We start from the raw sequence: 18,655 nt of genomic DNA on the forward strand, positions 1-18,655 counted from the left end.
TTTTACTTACCTTTTTTTTTACTCTGTATACCAATTTGCTCTCAACCATTGGTCTTTTATAATATGGACTTAGTGGAAGACCGTAATAGACTTCTGAATTCTCCATTAATCAAGTTTTGAGGTTTCATCTTGTTGCGCGCAGTTAAAATGATATTCTTAAGGAAAATTGCTAACTATTGTAGACAAATAAATGTCAAGAAGTGACTTTCCAAAGCGCTCCCAACAGCTGTTTTTATCTAGCTTGTAGGGACCAGATGTTGATAAGGAGCTGAGGTTTCTGCCCCATAATGGGATTTATCACTGATTTTGAGTGAGTCCAGTTGACATAGGTTCAAACCCCACCTGGGTCAAATTTTTTCTTCTTATTGTTAGGACTTTATCGGAAAGACTTAGCTAACAATTTGTTTCCTAAAACAATGAGAAAAAGATTAAAAAAATTTTTCTGTCACTTTTTTTTTTCTGTCATATTACCAAATTTACAACGTTTTGGCACTACTTTGGTGTGTATTGGTTGATTTTTACTTCTTATATAGCTTGAGCCGTAAAAGGGTGCAAAGTTGGGTTTAAGAGTAGCACGCGCTAGTCAAGAGAATTTCGTAGCATGGCCTTGTGATCTAACCCAACTGAACTACACCTAACTTTTTTCGATACGCAAAGAATTAGTTCATCTAATTGTAATAGTTGAAGATTAAAAGAGTCTGACCAGCTGCATGCATAGAAAGGTCCGTACAAACATATGGGGAAATACAGCTTTCCAAGCGGGACGGTTACCACTTAGCTAATTATATACATGGTAATGAAACTATTGAGCCGGATTCGATACCTGCGGGACTTGCAGTCCAAAGTATCAGCGGAACCGAAGTGAAAAATGTTTCAATTTGGATAAAAATTTGATACACTGATCGAAAAGGACATGCTGACTATGCTGGTTTCGAAATTTTAACATCTGAAGTACTCTAATTTCATTTCATTATGACTGTCAACGTCTGTGTTTTGTGAGCTAGTAGCCTATAATTGTAATGCAAGTACAGTGACATGATAAACTTTTCTTCATCATTTTTGGGTTAGGTGGGAGGAACCTTAAAGATTTGAAAGTTAATTGCCTGCGATAACTGTGAGTAAATACGACGAAAAGCATTTCGTATTTTATTTTTTAGCCTAATAGTAATAACTTTCCAACTAGTTTCCAGCGCCTGTTGCCTCTTTTTCATATCTTGCCGGCGAGATGTTTGTCTTTCAGGCAAGCCTAAAAATTAGAATTGGAAAACAATATTGTCGTAATAGAATCAAAAAGTACTTAAAATGTTATATCCATTGCTTGTTAAATTTAGCGATGTTATCTTCTTGTGTTAAAATTTTTGGTGGATTTTTCCACGACTTTATCGACTAGTTGTTTTTAATATATATCTTTGAATACAAAAGCAGTACAAATTCGAACATTAAGTTTACAAAAGAAGCAGAGTTGTCTACTGATTGATACTTTCCTTTTTTTAGACGTCAAGATCTCCAAACATGGAAATTAATTTAAAACCAAAACATACTGGAAATGGGATTATAAGTAAACTGTTATAATAAGACTGCTACAAAATACAAAATAAATCTTGTAAAAACATTACATTTTGGAGCATATATTCGGAAAAAGCATTGTTCAATAAAGTGTGTGCTACTATAAAACGCAATATGTTGGAAAATCAATATTTATTACACTTTCAATTTTCTCACAAAGCAAAAAGAAATCGAGACTAATAAGCCTCTTTGCTTGTAATAAAAATAGAAATAATCCTTGTGTATTATTTGAAACCTAATTTTTGTACAACATATAGACTTGCAGATCCGTTTAAATTTAAAAATATAATACTTAAGGGTTTAACTGTCATTTAGTGTCCGGAATGCACTGCACAGAGTGTTTGTTCTTTCATGTTCAAAAGACAAAAGTTATCTTTAAACTCGTTTCAAAGAACATTTGAATGTCTGAAAACTACGATGGCACTGAAGGGTCACACTTCCATACAAAAAAATTGAGACTTCTATTCAAAAAATTTAGACTTCTGTTTAAAAAAACAAAAACTTCTATACAAATAATTGAAGTAACTATTATTAAAAAAAAATGCAAACTTCTATTCATAATAATAAAAGCTTTCATTGAAAAATTCAAAAAACTTCTGTAAAAAAAAATTGCGAACTTCTATGAAAAACTTTGGAACTTCTATAACTTTTTTTGCAAGGTTCTATCGGCTACCGTAAAATTAATGATACTAAATTATAAACAAACATGGACGCCGTGCTGGAGCAAATTGTACGCAGCCAGGTAGAGAATCGTTCATGATGAATACTTCAAAGTCAACAGCAAGTAGTTATTGTAATGCAAACAACCCCGATGACGGTTCTTCAAGTTCTTCGAGCACTATTAGTGCTAACAGAAAACGGAAAACAGAAACTCGTCTTGGCAATTTATTGTCAAGAGTTCGTCAAAAGGCCTCATCATCCTTCAAGTTATATTTTGACCAAAATGACTGTAATAGTTACATGGAGGCAGAATCAGAGTGCATGAAGTCGTTATGTGGTCCAAATGGGGAAACATTAGATGAAGATGAAGACCTTTGGGCATACATTGAAAGGAAAGGTCTATTTTTATCGAAGTGTTGGTTTGTTTGATCAACTAAATCTGTAGCATATGACCATGATAACGAGTATGAAGAAGCTGGTCAGGAAACTTTGAATAAACAAAATGATTACATTGAAACTTTCACTGAGAACTTTTGCCATGCAATAACAGAACCAAAGGAAATTAGCAGACGACGTATATGTTCTGATTGTAATTGCAGCTATATCGGAAACCAATGTAATATTTGCATCCAAAAAAAAGAGTATAGTGCTTCTTGTATTGCAGATAGCAACTTGAACTTGTTTGGCAATTTGTTTGAACCTTCTTGTGTTGATGATGACTCTCAACTTTCAAATGAAAACGAAGAAGAAAGGCCATCTTTAAATCAATTGAGAGAAAGAAGGATTCAAACTTTAGCTGGAGCTTCAATAGCTATAGCAACCGGTGGAAAGGAGCCTTTGAATTTGGATAATGCAAGCGCAAGTTCTGATGTTACAGACGTAGCACAGCACATTGCTAAAATACACCACATGACGATAAAGAAAGATTTGATGGATTTATTTATTACTAAGCAGGTGAGACCATTTTGTATTTTACAATAATTAAGACCCTCTCTGAATACAATAAAACAATAAAAACACATGTCTTATTGAATTAGTTACTTTCTATAAAGTCCAGGTATCCTAAGTCATAAAGTCTAATGTATTCAGTTTATTATTTTATGTTGCTCTTCTATAATAACAGTTATCTTGTTGCATATATAGAATATAACACAATGACACAATGTACTTTGGTTTTCATCTTAGATCAATGTGACAGATGACATCCGATATATATGGATTGATCCTCGTGGCCAAGAAGAAAGTGGTGCAAGGTCAGGTGTTTCTCGGGATATTTATTCTTCATTCTGGAATGAAGTATACAATGCATACTTGTATGGCGAGCAAGAAAGAGTGCCACAAGTTCGGCATGATTTGTACAAACAAGAGTGGCGTGCAATTGACATGATCATTTTAAAGGGGTATGTTGACACTGGTTACTTTCCAATCAGTTTGAGTCGAGCATTTTTATGTTTTTGTTTCTTCGGAGAAGAAGAAGAGAAGAAGAAGAGAAGAGCTGCTGATATCTTCATTCCTGAAATACTTGTCATCAGATGAAAGTCAGTTGGTGACAAAAGCCATTGGTAAAAACGAAGGTGAGAATGTTATTCACAGTGATGAATTTGCTGAAATTTTGGAACAATTCAAATGTAAAACGGTAGTAACAGAATCAAATGTGAAATCAGTTATCATTGAATTAGCTCGCCAGGGACTTGTACAGAAAAGTCACGTTATAGCCTCATTTTTGAAAGTTGCCTTTTTAGAGCTTAAAAAGAAGCCAGAATTTTCATCCATGGAGAATATTGTGAAGTTTTATGAAAGATTGGAACCAACCACAAAAAAGGTTGTATCCTTGTTCAAAAATGTCCATACAAGTAGCAGTGCTGAACAAGACTCATTCAATTATTTAAAGCGGTATGTGAGAGGTTTGGAAACCATTATGTTGAAAAAATTTATGAAGTTCATAACAGGCTCAGATAACATGGTTGTTGATACAGTAGAAATAATTTTCACGCGACCGGAATCGAATTTTAGTCGTAGACCAGTAGCTCACACATGCACACCAAGCTTAGAACTTCCTTCAACTTATAATAATTATTGCGAACTCCGTGAAGAATTCAGCAATATATTGCAGTCATCTGAATGGGAGCTGGACATCATTTAAACTGATTTTGGATCCTTTTTTGTTTTGTTGTTATGTTTGAACTGACAGACAATAGAGTTTCCAGTATTCTGTTTTGTTAACACTTTTTTTATACAATTTTTAAGGGGTTTTTTAGGTCCAATAAAAAACTTTGTTTCGATTTATTTTTATTGTGTTTTTTTTAGCAATTGTATAAATATCTGGGAAAATTGAAGAATGCCTGAAAATTACTACTAAATACTACTAATTACTACTAATTACTACTAAACTTGGATTAAAAAAGAGTTTAAACAGTTAACTATGTTCTATGAATACTGTTCTATCTTGATAGCAAGTACATGTACAGACGTAACGCATCTGAAACAACATTAGGAAAGTCCCATTTATTTTGCTGCATCAAAGTTTGTGCGAACTCCTTAAACTCGGGGGAAACATCTTAACTGTGTTGTGGGTAACGCATGGATAAAATTGCTCAATTTCATCAGCATCTACGTTTATTAGGCAATCAGTGGAGTGATACAAATGTGGCAAGTAATACATTACATCCGGTATTCCACGAGGGCCAGAGTTCCTACTCTTAGAAATAATGTGTGAATTCCACTCATCCCGAACAGTCTGTAACTCCTTGCGGATTAACGGCATAAAGCAAAAACGTATGCAATCGACTAACACAGGATCCGAACTCGTAAAAACATTTAGGTCGGTCATATCTCTGAAAAATGATTTCCACCAACCAATGCGATCACGCTGTAAGGTACACCAGTATGACTCAATTCTTTGATTTTCCGGGGAAGAGATAATACTAAAAGAACCCAAGCTGTTTTGACTGTCAGTTGAACTATGTAAATAAACATGAATTGGCTCAATCAAAGAATGTTCGGTGCCGTCATCTGCCTTGATCTGACTGGGTATGCCTCCCAATTTCTTGATCGAGTCTAAATAAAAATTTGCTACGATTTCCGGGAGTTTATTGGAGGATCCCACTTCAAGCCAGATTAATTTTCTCGAGAAGCCATCAATACAACCGTGGATCGAAAAACCAAAGGGTTTCAATTTGTCATGACCGTCAATGTGCCATGCGTAATTAGGCCCTCGCGAAACATATTTGCGTCTGTGAAGTCGTCTGTTTTTTCGAAGAATTACTCCTTCGGGGTTTAACGATTTTATTATCAATCTTACGTCTTCGTGACGACAAGTAATTGACCTAGACATCATTGCTGCTCGCATTCTACGATAACCTAAGATGGAACCACTACCATTCATCTCCTGCTGGATTGCTTGAACAAGTTCCTGATTTGAATTACGATTTCCCTCTACAGCTCTATGTTTCAAGCCATGCTGTCTGAGTCTTCCTTTAAGAGTCGATAAACTAATTTCAATCCCATGAACATGTTTCAATAACCCAATTATTTCAGAATATGAAAAGCCTTTTACAAAATAGTCTCGGATGACATCCATCGTTCCTCTTCAGCTCTTCCTCAGATCATCTCTATTTGGCTTGATCAAGAATTTTCAAGTTTTAAAAGCTGTGGAGAGTTTCAAATATTTATGAAAAAAATAAAATGTGTTATAAAAGTTTCAAAAACAATTTGTAGAAATTTTATAAATTTTTATAGAAGTTTCAAAAATTTTTGTAGAAGTTCCAAAAACGTTTCTAAAACCTTGAGAGATTTTATAAAAGTTTCAGTTTTTTGTATGGAAGTTTCAATTTTTTGGATGGAAGTTTCAATTTTTTGTATAGAAGTTTCAATTTTTTATATGGAAGTGTGACCCTTCAGTGCCATCGTAGAAAACCCTCTGCTCTTACCGAAACTCTCACGAACAGAAACCATACATTGAGATAGTTGTGAGATATAACAACAGGGCAAGCTGTTATGCTGAAACTAGTCTAAAGGTCCTTCTGGATTTGAATTTGTAGAGATTTCACTCTCTAATGAATGAGAAGCGGTGCAAGATCTCCCTTTTTGCAAGGATAGTCTGCAAACTCATGGTAACTGACAAAAAAAACAACCCTCTACACCTTACAAAACAAAACAACTAACGATTACTACAATACACACGCAAAACATTAAAACAAAGAATTCCAGTGCGGGAGGTCTTGGACTCAAACCCCGGCCGAGTCATGCAAGAGACTATAAAAGTGTGAATCTATCCTTTCTGCTTAGCGTTTAACATGAGAAGAGGATTGATATCTTAGGCGGTTGTCTATTTAAGCAATTGCTGTGCTTGCACGACTTTCGTAGCTCAAATGGGAGCTTTAAATGCGCTAGGACCCCATAAGGTCAATAATGATAATAATAATAACAATAATAATAATAACAATAATAATAACTAATTAAAAACCTGGGAATGTTAAGGTTTGTAAATAACTTTCTCGTCATTGTGTCTTTGCAAAGAATTACTGCAATAACTGGGAGAGTTACGGAAATAAAATGGAAATGCAGCAATCAAATCCTTTCCTTTGGGTTCCACAGACTTAATTTAATTGCATGTCAATAACGCCATATGCTTGCAGGATTTTAAATCATTCTGTGATAGCAATATAATTACACATCTTTCAACATGTTGCAATTTTAGTTTAGAAAACGTCATCATGCCGAAAAGGAGGCACTGCCAGATACGTTGAAATAATTGATAAGTAATACAGTTATTGCTTAAGCACAGGTACTCTTTTCCTTTTGAGAAGGTCTAGTATTTAGAGTAACCATAGCTAGCTAGTAACTCTCGCGCGAAAATTTATTTAAAGTATCTTACGTGCTGCGATAGTCGAATGGTTAAGACTCAAAATTAAATGAAATATCCCGCAAAGGTTTAAAGAGAGCACTGAAAAATGATTACTGTCACAGGACAATTTTGTTTATACTCAGCGGAATCCTGGAAAACGCAGAACGAAACTTAAAAATACAGCAAGTGATAAAGCAGTGTATATGTCTTATTACAGGCGATGCAACCTACAACAAATATGGATACTAACGTTCAAAAACAATTTTCGCCCTACAGCAACCGAGAATCTTCACATAAAGATAGAGAGAAATGCTACAATCAAATATTTAATTTTGGCTACTACTGATTTTTCTAAATTAATTTTATGTTCATTATGCAGACTTTCAGGGGTAAAAAAATTAAGGCAGCGTTTACATGGAGCCCGTAATGAGTTCAAACCGGTTTGACTTTCACCCCGGTTTGAAATAGCCCTTCTGTTTACATGAACAATTTCGGTACGGCTTGGCGAAGTAATAAAATTCGTCAAATCTTTTTTCTAGTTCCAGTCTTTTCCGCGCGTATTTTTAGGATTATTTTCAAGATGGCGACGAGCAAGACATATGCTATGAAAAACTTCTCTATGCTTATATCATTTTTTTTAAGTTCGCTGGGTTCATTGGTTGCTGTGTTTACGAGAAATGTTGAATATCTACTATCACTTCGTAGGCAACAGCAACGACATCTGTTTAATGCTGTGGAAGATCACAATGCTGTGCTAAGAAAAATGCAGAATTTAAAACATAGGTAGGTTGCTTTTTGCTTCCCTGTCCTGTGCTTTACTAGCTTAATATCCAGAAAGAAAAATTATTGTCTTTACGACTGAAGTTTTTTTTATTTAGGGTAAACAAAAGACGAAAAAGAAGAAGATGGATCAACCCAGGACGTACTGATCTTTGGTGGCAAAATTTATACTCTGGAGCGTTGCTGGAACAGGAATGGTGTCAGAACTTAAGAATGGACTACCCTACATTTATGAATTTAGTTGATAAAATCTGTGTAGAAGTTGAACCGGCACACAATTCATTTCGAATAGACACTCTTTCTGCTGAGAAAAGAACAGCAATGGTCCTATATTACTTGAAGGATCAAGGCTCTTTACGGATGACGTGTAATACATTTGGTGTATCATTAGCCACTCTTTCCAAATCGTTAAGATCAGTGTGTGGGGCAATTAATGATATTCTTGGTCCAGAGTTAATAAAATTTCCTCGTACAGAGGCTGAACTGAAACATGCTGCAACGCTCTTCGAAAGCAAGTTTGGATTCCCTCAAGCCATCGGTTGTGTTGATGGCACTCATATTCCTATAAAAAGGCCAACTGAAAATGCACAGGAATACTTCTGCTACAAGATGAAGTACTCACTGAATATACAAAGATAATATAATAACTATGAAAAAGTCTAAATAATAAAAATAATGTTTTAAAATATATATATAAAGTTTTTTCAACATTTTTTTTAAAAATATATCAAGCTTTTTATACAAATATGTACAAAAAATATTACAAAAAATATATACAATAACTAAAGTCTATTTTTCTTCAGTTCTCCTTGGTGTTTGAGGTGGAGACATAAACGGTTGTTGATATTGTGGTGCGTGAAAACCTTGATTGTAATAAGGATATGGAGGATGAGGAGCTGGTTGTGCTTGAGATTGTAAAAATGCATTGGCCAAAAGTCCTAGGCCGTCCTTTATTCCATTTCCAATAGAATTTATTGATTCGGTCATTGCTTTTATTGCCTGCTCTGTCCCTTCCAGTGATTTTCGCAACAATTCAGTGTTTTGACGTTTTATCTCTAGCTCTTCCCGTGTTAAGTCAACTAACACCATATCTCGTTGATGCGCAGATAATTTTTTTTGCATGTTTTTATATTTTCCTTTATCCTCCGGTATTACACGTGCTTCCTCTGGTGCTTCACGTCCCTCCTCCGGTATCACAGGTGCTTCCGACTCCTCATCCTCCGAAACGATGTTGTCTTCTTCAATATTCAGTGAAACTTTACCTTGCGGTATAGCTGTCACTGAAGGACAACCACCCCAAATTTCCTTCAAAATGTTGTAATGTTCAGCAACAAGTCTTCCCGAACCAGAACGAGTACCTTTATCTACAGCATGTTTGTACCCACGTCTCAGTTCTCTAATTTTGTTTTTTATGCGGGCGTACCCTTCTTTTTTTGATTTATCCAACTGCTCAACTCGTTTTTTGTATTCCATATTTGTTTCGGTCTCTTCTTTTGCTGGAATTGATTCGGGGCCAAAATCAGAGACCGGGTACATTCTACTCATCATGGACCTTAAATCTCCATACATTTTAATGAAATCAGCCTCAAAGTCAAGCCCCTCAAATGTTTTTGAACTCTTATACTCATTTAGGTTGAGTAAAAGAGATTCGACCATCTCACTACTCCATGTCCATCTTCTGGTGGAAACGTCTGCTTGCTTTCTTTTTTGTCCAGCAATATTTTTTCTGTGCTGTGGTTGTGGTGGTGGTGGTGGTGGTGGCTCATCCGGAAAATCGTCATGAATATCTCTGATATTGATTGTTTCTAACTGATTTTCTGAATGGCTGTAAAAATTTGAAACATCACTCTCTAGATCCTCTGACATCGTCGCTGAGGAAACTGATTTTTTGCTAAAAACAAGATGAAAAATACGAATAGGTAACTTGCTCCACTTGTACAACAAATCAAAAATATGATAACTAATCAGTAAGGCTCACCTTAAGCCTAATCTTCGTTTCTTGAAGTTGTTTGAATTTAAAAATGACGAAGAACACGAAGCACTTGCGTTGTTGTTGTCCATTTCGAAAAGAAAGACAGCCAGCATGCGGCAACAAGATTTATCAAATTCGCGCATGTGTATAATATAATTGACGCATGCGTAGATACATCGATACAGCCAAACCGGTCCGCGGTCCTGTTTACATGAGCTTTTCAAACCGGTTTTAAATCTCAAACCTATTTCTCACTCCGTAGTTAATTTCAAACCGGTTTGACTTTGAGTACGGGTGTACTCATGTAAACGCTATTAGAAACTTGACCGTCAACCGTATTGAAAATCGCAGCCGTAGTGAAATCTCAAACCGGTTTGAACTCACTACGGGCTCTATGTAAACGCTGCCTAAGTAAGCATCTTTTAACAATTTTGGCTTAGACAAAATCAATAATGCCGAAAAGCCAGTGCTAACAGATTCGTCGTGTTCAAATAATTGATAATTACGAACTTGATACAGTTATAATCTAACCCTGAAAAATAAAAAATAAAATAGTCAAAAATCTAATTTGTCTGATGTTTTCAGTGCCAGATCGTCGGCGAAAGTAAACTTCTTTAAAAGGATTATATAATTATTACTGAGGTATATTGCGTCTAATGAAAAATGCTGTGTGAGCATTTTAGCTACGGCCGGGCAACAACAGGCTGTGCACTGTAAGCCAAAGTTACGGAATATATGTTACTTATCAAGCGCTCCCCAAGATGTTTGCGTAGTTAACTACCTGAGTTAAAGGACTCTCCTTGACGTGTGGCATGTTTTGTAAGATCTGTACCTTATGTACGACATAGAAGTTATTTGAAAGCACTACACATTTTCTGTAGAGCAGAGACAATTGAGCAAGCCACAGAAGGAAAATGTCTTCTGTCACCAAATAGTTAAGGCGTTTTATTGGAAATCAAACGAAATATGACGCACATATTCAAACGATATATACAGTAACTACTGCAATGGAAGCGAACGTTCATCCTTGTTAAATGCAAGATTTTCGAAAATATTGGTTTGAATTTCACATAATAATGGATTTTCATTGGCGAAAACAGTAACGTATCTATATTATAATGCCCGTATACGTCTGTCCGTCCGTCTGTCTGTCACGCAAAATGGTAGCATAGCTGCGAGAAGCACGCAATGCGGTATAAAAAGGACGCGAGAACCCGTGGATTTTCCACGGGCTAACGACTAGTTTGCTAGAAATTACCAGTATCACCTAAAATTAAGTTTTAAATATGAATGTTTGCAAAAAGTTTATTTGTGGCTTTGCGCATGGCAAGTTGCAAGACACTTATTGTTAATACTCACGAGGAAAAACAAGCAACACAACAAAAGTTCCAGTGAAGTGGCGTGATAAATCTTTATCTTTAAAGAACTATTTCATGTTTAAAAGGAATGACAGTGTATTGATTAGAAAGACTATTGTTCTCCCAAAAGATGTGCGTGCGCTTGCATCTTTGTTATTTTTAAATGTTGGTTTTATAGAAAAAAATCATTGAAATAAAAAACGTATTTCAACATTTGTTTCCAGTCTTATTTACATTTATCTTTGTGTTTATTAAAGAAGTTAACGTCTTTTTAAAATGACACGAAAATTGCCCTGTTACTTTTATGAGCTGAAATTAAAAATCTTTTCTTACAGGATTCGGTTGCTGGGTGATATCCTTCACCTGGAACATAGCAAAAAATATCAAGAGAAACAAAGCTATGACGGCTATCATATCAAGACTGATATGATTACCGCCACAGTCGCTTCGTCGTATTTCAACATGATGAGGTTTTACCCCCGACTTTATCTAACTGTTTGATGAGGCTACTTTATTTGTCACTCTCACCATGGCCTGAACAACTTCGACCGTCCTTTGTGGTTCTCAGGACTGTATATACTTGAAGGCACTAAATGTAAACTATACGTTCTCATAAAAAAACATTTAATTACATGCGTGACTGAGAGAACTACATAAAAATAGGAAAAAAAATCGTCAATATTTATTGATGTGTAATTTTACTTGCAACAAATAAACATTTCTGACGTCAGTACGTTTTGAAAAGGTAACGGTTTTTGCAAACAACAAAAGCGAACGTGCGTTGATATTGTTGTTATTTTAAAACGTGTTTGTTTTTCAAAAGGACGCCTTTCAATGACTTTTAAACTCTTATTTATATTATTATTGTATGTTAAAGACGCCGACTATTTCTACTTTAAGAAAACATCACAATTACCGGATTAAAGCCAACATTTTCCTATTCATCTCGACAAAGCATTACAATACACAACACATTCATTACATCTCTCACTTATAAGAAAAAAAATACGAGTAACAAAGAAGCAATAAAGTGTTATAACTATGTCATACTTTTTATTAATCTCCTTCTGTGCACTTGTGGCAGCAATCCATCAAGGTATTTTGTTTCATCCTTATACCGCTTACTATTTTGCGGTTGCTGTAAGTTCTGAAATGTATTCGTTTACAGCTTGCGGGCAAGAGTGACCGTTATAAAAATAAAAGCGCTAGTGATTTTTGATTCTACGTTTTGAATCTTTCTACTAGGTGAAGGGCTGGAATGTTACAACTATCCACCGATAAATAAGCAACGCACAACAACATGTGGGAATCTTCAGTCATGCGGAAATATAAAACAAATGATGTACTTCAACGGGACGATATACAAAAAAGACATTACTGGCTGCTTTCCAACCATGTACTGCACAGGTATTTGTGAGAACTTAAGAAGAATAGCTCAACGATTGCCACGATATACATTGCTGCAATGTCGAGTGAGTAAACATTACTTTTCAGCTTATTTCTTGCAAAAATTTCCGTATATTATTTAAAGGAGAAATTAGATTATGCTTTGTACCATTCCCTCACTTGTGCAACATTAGATTTCACATTTTAAATAATCAGATCTTTCTTTTTTTTATTTTATTCTTACTATAGCTTACTATCGCTCGAAGCTCTAAATATGGTAATGCGTCACACCATTGAGAAAAAAGTTGACTTGCGAAGAGGCTCGCCTAATAACGCAAGTAAATCATATATTTCTATTGTTTAGGTTTCCTGTTGCCATGACAACCTCTGCAATGTACCTACGTAATTAAGAGCTCTGTCTAGTAAGCTGTGCTTGACACTCTGTGACGTAACTTTAAAAGCAATATACAACGTTTATAAGACGGTCTCCTACAGCAACACCACACATAGAAAGTGGAGAAGTGCTTTGCGCATGCAGCTGTATCGTATACCCAGATTCAAATATAAGGAAGGATAAAAAAAAACAGATTCTTATGTGTAACCTTTATTTATTACTTTGTAAATATAGTATTTTAATAAAAAGTCATTTTATTATGTTTGAGCTTGGAAGTCTGGCTCAAAGGTTGTTAGCTATATTCAATGTTTTTTTTATAAGACTTAAGGCGATAAGAATCACGAGGCTAATATCTCTACAAATCTTTTTTCAGACTGAATCTGTTTCTTGATCTCGTATATAATTAAAATCAAGTGTGTTTCGCATGTAATTTAACATCAAATGCCCACAAATCTCTTTTAAAAGGGCTACAAAATGGGCTGCTGATTTAGACTCTAGTGACTCACATGAACAAAATTTTGTAATTTTTGACATCGGGAAGAGAATATAAACATAGCCCTGCGTAAAATAATCCAGATAAAAGTGAATTTCCAATCAAAAAAGAAAATGAACGAATCGATAAGAATTATCGTACTTTCCGGAATCTGATTGGTTGATGACCTTCTCCGTAAGGATCCGTTTCGATCCAAACGAAAAGTTGAAATCATTTCAACTTTTATTGCGGACAGGAACGAAAAAATTATAAAAACAAAAAACAATTAGCAGATAGTCAAGCAAATTTAAGCATTTTCTTATTCCGTTCCGTTCCGTTTTGTTGTTGAGTGGAAATTCATTTCAAAGTAGGAAATAAATGCCAGATTAAAACCTGTATCACACAATAGGTATTTACAATCTTGAATAAATACATTTTTTTCATGTACTTATAATTTAATTAGTGCGACCGAGGTATACTTGAAACCCTGAGTCAAAATTTCTTGCGGTTTGACCCCTATCACTTTTAAACTACTACCCTTTGTTGAGAAAAACTTGATACCGTTTATATTTATATATTTGGTCACGTGATTAGTGGCTTTACGTTAGCAATTAAAGTAAAACTGTATTTAAGGTGTAGAGATATTAGTTACTGAAGACTTGTGTTAATCCAAATATCTACATTATGAGTGGTTAATCCAGGTAATTATTTATAGAGCTCCAAAATAAACACATTTTTTGTCGCCATAATGCTGTTCCTTCACAACAAAGTAGTAGGAGACATGATAAGTCTTCTAAAACATCGCAGCTCACGTACTCTGGACTCATAAAAAATTACAGAGTGATGGCAGAAAAAATAAGTAAATACGTAGCTTTAAATTATTATATGTAAACCAGAACTTTGAATTAATTTAGGCAGTATCCTTAGAACAGAATGGCGCTGTAAGATAAACAAATGAATACATTATTACAGTTGGCTAGAGATCAAAGGGATAGCAGTGAGTTCATTATAACTTCAGCAGGAAAAAAGTGTCAACATATTCAGTGTGTGACCGACATATTTCCTAGCTATATGAAGAAGCTTACAGATTGTTAACGAAACGATCGGTGATCAACGAATAGTAGTATGAAACTAGTCGTTAACCCGTGGAAAAATCCGCAGGATCGCCCGTCCTTTGAGTTTCACAGTATTCGTGTGCGGGTAGCACGACTATTTTTTCATGCCGACAAGCGTACAGAATACGCCTATTATTAATATTAAAAATGTTAGATGTTCAATTAGATTAGCTAATGATCAATTTAAGGACATGAATATGATTACACTCATCACAAAGATCATCATCACCATTTTATCAAAAGTTATACGAGCGTTGGCTAGATAGGAGGCACCAAGAAAGGTTTACACAGCTAATAGCCCTTGTTTCTTTTCAATTACATTCCAGTTTAGTCAATATATATAAATAAAGGCATACAAATTTGGTATATTTTACTCGATTATGTAAAACATGTTGTCGCCTTGAAACTGTTTCTGTTTATTCCGTCATTTTTACCAATATCGTGGAGGAATGACTCAGGTTTTATCAGATATATACATTTTTTAAGAGATATTAATAACTTGGTTAATGGATTTGATATTAGCAGCTGGATTCCAAATGTAGTGTCGTGAAGCGAAGTTTCTGCTTTTTTTTAGAATTACCAGTTCAATTTCTTTCTTTTGTTTTCTATCTTCTCAATGGTCACGCTATTGGCATTTTGAAAGAAAAAAACATGTTTATTTTTATTGGCTACGAAAAATAAACAAAAAAACTGCAGTGTCTGGCACGTGTTTACAGCACAGCCTTTGCCAAGACAATGTAAAAGGATATGAAATTTGTTTGATCCAAATTAGAGTCTGGTAGGCGAGTCCATGTTCATCATAGATTTGGTTTAAACCTACAAACTAATCAATGATTTAAATATTTTAGATAACTCACTAACCGTTTCAGATTATTGTTTATTTCTCTATAATAATATTTTTGTATTTTCATATTTTGTCTGTCCGTCCGCAAGAAAAGTTTCGTGCAACAGGCACACGAAATAGCGTGTAATTTAAAGACGGAGGACCCCCGTGTTTTTTTTCACGGGTAACGACTAGTCTTTCCTATATTATTAATAGCCGTATACTATTTGTCTGTCCGCAAGAAAAACTTCGTGCTACGGACACACACAATGCGCTATATAATGGACCTGTGTTTTTATAATATACCTGCATCATGAATCAAATCCGAAACAGTTCGGTAACATTCTCTGAAGTAAGTTAAACGCATATTAATAAATAATTGACATAAGAGAACCGACCTGCTACACTTGCAAAGCCATTGAAACGTTAATTAAAGATGACCGACCATTCTTTATACATTTTAAATTTTTATGATTAACAAATTCACGGTAGATAATCCTCATTACAGGAAAAGCACATTTTCTTAACAAGCACTGCTACATATTTCTTAAATTGCTACTCGACTTTATTGTCCTGCTTTAGCGTGGTTTATGTTGCACTAACGTAAGGTTTTACAACCCAGCCAAAAAGCACGTCTGAAGTCATTATGAAGTGATAAAATTTATGAATTGTGATCGAGTTGCTCTCCTTTAATTACACTCCACCGTCAGTATTTACTAGAAGAAAATGTAAACCGCTGGAAGGAAGCCTAAAGTTTTAATAACGCATGCAATTAAAAAAAAAGTTAAAAGTTGTTGGTTGCAAGCACGTTTGCTATGGTAGTATATATTCTCTTGTTGAGTGTAATATCTGAAACATCTTTTTTATGCGTTTGAGGAATATAAAAAATACAAGTGAAAATTATTAGGTTGCTTTAATTATTTGTGGTGACATATAAAGAACTGCTATAGTAACGCTAGCAGGAGGTAGAAGTAACTGGAAGAAGCAAAATACTTTGTAGTCCTATCATCTTATGTCTTTATATACCAAAAATTAACAAAAGAAGGCTGAGTACACAAATATAATTATTATGTTACTTATGACGTCATATTTGTAAAAGTTATGTATACAAAGATGAATGAAAGCTAGAAATGTTCATAGCTAGCTAAATACAATTTAGTTCTGATAGGCATCTTTTGGCCCATTTTGTTCTATTTATTATTTTTATTTAATCACGGGTAAATTCCTGTGGTATGACAATTTCTGATACTTCGTAATTACTCCATGCTGGCTCATCATACCAAATGTAGTTGCACCTGCTTTCTTAATACTTGGGTACAGTGCATTTTATATTTCATTTTTAGAAGATATAAATATTGCTGCGTCCCACATCTCGAATCACAGCGAATTTTGTCCGTAGCCGCGAAAATTTATCTTTCTAAATTTTACAGAAAGGCCAGTTCGCAAAAATAAATTCTCGCGCAATTACTAAAAATGGCTGAAATGCTAAATTCACTTTTGCGATGCTTTTGGAAAAAAAAGAAGATTTTTTTTCTTCCCTAGCTTTTCTTGGTAAATCTTCTTTTTGGAAGTTGATAAATATGACGTGGTAAATACTAAAATGGTGAAAATAATACTTTGCGAGAAACCGTAAAATGGTTTATTCGCAGAAAAAATTTGCGAAATATCTCGACCCGAGTCGTAAGCCCGTGAAAAAATCCACGGGAATTCACCCGTCGGAAAAAACCCAGGGAATTTCTCCGTTGCTACTTGCAGAAAGATATCCATCGCACTTCCTTGGCGATTGTAATCGCCCTTTTAGAAATCTTGACGTTTTCAGAAAGTTCTTACATTATTGTGTTTTCATGTTGTGATTACTGTAACACCTCTAGGTATGATCCCTGATTACCTTTTAACTTCATTATAAAAATTGTAGTGCACAGAATGAAGATGGTAGTGATGAAAATAGTATTTTAACATGACTTATCTTAAAAAAGATTTCGGATTTAAAAAGATACATCTTCAATTTCAAAAGACTTTCACAACTAATTATTTTATTTTTTAAGAAAGGTGTCGTGAATGTTTCAAGAGCATATTCGTTGGTTATGCTGTAAGAAATCGGTTTTGATGGGTTCTCCCGTCCTTTACATACTGCATTTCGTGTGTTTCGCTACTTGCGGTATCATTTTGCGCAGAGACAGACGACGGCTATTATTATAGAGATTCGCGAAAATTAATCTTCGCGAAATACGTATTTTTAGACCTTGACGGAAATTAAATTTAGGTAGATTCACACACACAACCCAGTTTCAAAGCATCCAAGTGGAATATGTTTCCAAATATACATCCAACCAACCTCGATTCCAGGTTTTTTTCTCTTTTTGGGATATTGGAGCCGTCCCAGTTTAAAAAAGAGTCCTGTGGTAGACGTTGCTGTCTCACTTTATCTTTTTTTGTTGAAAATGTCCATGAGATATTGATGGTATAAATTTAACTTCGCCAACACGAACAGCCATAAGAAAAGGCTTTTTATAAAAGAACCGAATGACCAAATCTCTTAAACAAAGTAGAAGTGTTTACTTGATGAGACTTATTGGCAGTGGCATCTGGTGTGTGGGGCCAACATGGTTTAAAAGGGATTCTAAGAATCTGCTTTTAATAAACAAAAATTACAAAAAAAAAATTAATCCATAGGGGAAGCAATTAGATCTTAATTAGTTTATTCAGGGCGTGTTTATTAAAAGGATTCCTTTTTATGTTTAAATGGAGCTTTACGGAGGAGAACATTTTTTTATAATTGGTTTATATGCTGTTCTGCTTTTGAATTGCAGCTAAAAAGAAGAAGAATGTTTTAGCATAAGCTGCTGTTTATTTTTATGTCCATATATATAAATGTTAAGTAAAAGTACGGTTAGTTATAGTTTAATTTGCATTAGCAATGATTGTAAATAGTCACCTAAACAGAAATGTCGTATAGGTTAACCTTCACGCTTTATTATCACACAACAACCACAAATGCGTCTGTTTTTATGATAATGCTATAATGGCGCTTACAGTGCATAGAATAAATCTTTATGCTATGCACTTTAATGATAAGGAATTAGAGTTAATTCTTTGTTATTCAAAATATTACGTTGCTGAGGTTGATATTAATTTTACTTACTTTGTTGATCCTTGGTTGCAAGTAGTTTGAGGAAAAGTTTAATGTGATGGCTTTATTACGTGACCGAGAAGTTGTAGTAAAAATTGTTGTGACTGGAACAAGTAAAGATATGGTATCGTAGAAGATATGTATAGCATGCGA

At 34.7% G+C, this 18,655-nt stretch overlaps 4 protein-coding genes across 4 annotated transcripts; 3 read left to right on the forward strand and 1 right to left on the reverse strand.

Moving 5' to 3' along the window:
* The first annotated feature begins 2,325 nt into the window (after positions 1–2,325).
* Positions 2,326–4,512, forward strand: LOC130646033 (uncharacterized). Its single transcript, XM_057452166.1, has 3 exons — positions 2,326–2,623; positions 2,672–3,180; positions 3,412–4,512. The coding sequence occupies exons 1-3, from the start codon at positions 2,326–2,328 to the stop codon at positions 3,760–3,762; spliced, it is 1,158 nt and encodes a 385-aa protein (XP_057308149.1). The 3' UTR covers positions 3,763–4,512.
* Positions 4,513–7,473: 2,961 nt separating this feature from the next.
* LOC130645164 (uncharacterized) lies at positions 7,474–8,592 on the forward strand. The gene is made up of 2 exons (XM_057451057.1): positions 7,474–7,855; positions 7,951–8,592. The coding sequence occupies exons 1-2, from the start codon at positions 7,554–7,556 to the stop codon at positions 8,489–8,491; spliced, it is 843 nt and encodes a 280-aa protein (XP_057307040.1). The 5' UTR covers positions 7,474–7,553; the 3' UTR covers positions 8,492–8,592.
* On the reverse strand, positions 8,500–10,353 carry LOC130645163 (uncharacterized). Its single transcript, XM_057451056.1, has 2 exons — positions 9,831–10,353; positions 8,500–9,743 (listed from the first exon to the last, which is right to left on the reverse strand). Exons 1-2 carry the CDS (start codon positions 9,965–9,967, stop codon positions 8,642–8,644), a joined length of 1,239 nt encoding a protein of 412 aa, XP_057307039.1. The 5' UTR covers positions 9,968–10,353; the 3' UTR covers positions 8,500–8,641.
* Positions 10,354–12,120: 1,767 nt separating this feature from the next.
* Positions 12,121–14,696, forward strand: LOC130646290 (uncharacterized). The gene is made up of 3 exons (XM_057452465.1): positions 12,121–12,278; positions 12,428–12,654; positions 12,933–14,696. The coding sequence occupies exons 1-3, from the start codon at positions 12,224–12,226 to the stop codon at positions 12,972–12,974; spliced, it is 324 nt and encodes a 107-aa protein (XP_057308448.1). The 5' UTR covers positions 12,121–12,223; the 3' UTR covers positions 12,975–14,696.
* The last annotated feature ends 3,959 nt before the right edge of the window (positions 14,697–18,655 follow it).

This window comes from Hydractinia symbiolongicarpus, chromosome 5, assembly GCF_029227915.1.
Source record: "Hydractinia symbiolongicarpus strain clone_291-10 chromosome 5, HSymV2.1, whole genome shotgun sequence".
Taxonomy (NCBI): domain Eukaryota; kingdom Metazoa; phylum Cnidaria; class Hydrozoa; order Anthoathecata; family Hydractiniidae; genus Hydractinia; species Hydractinia symbiolongicarpus.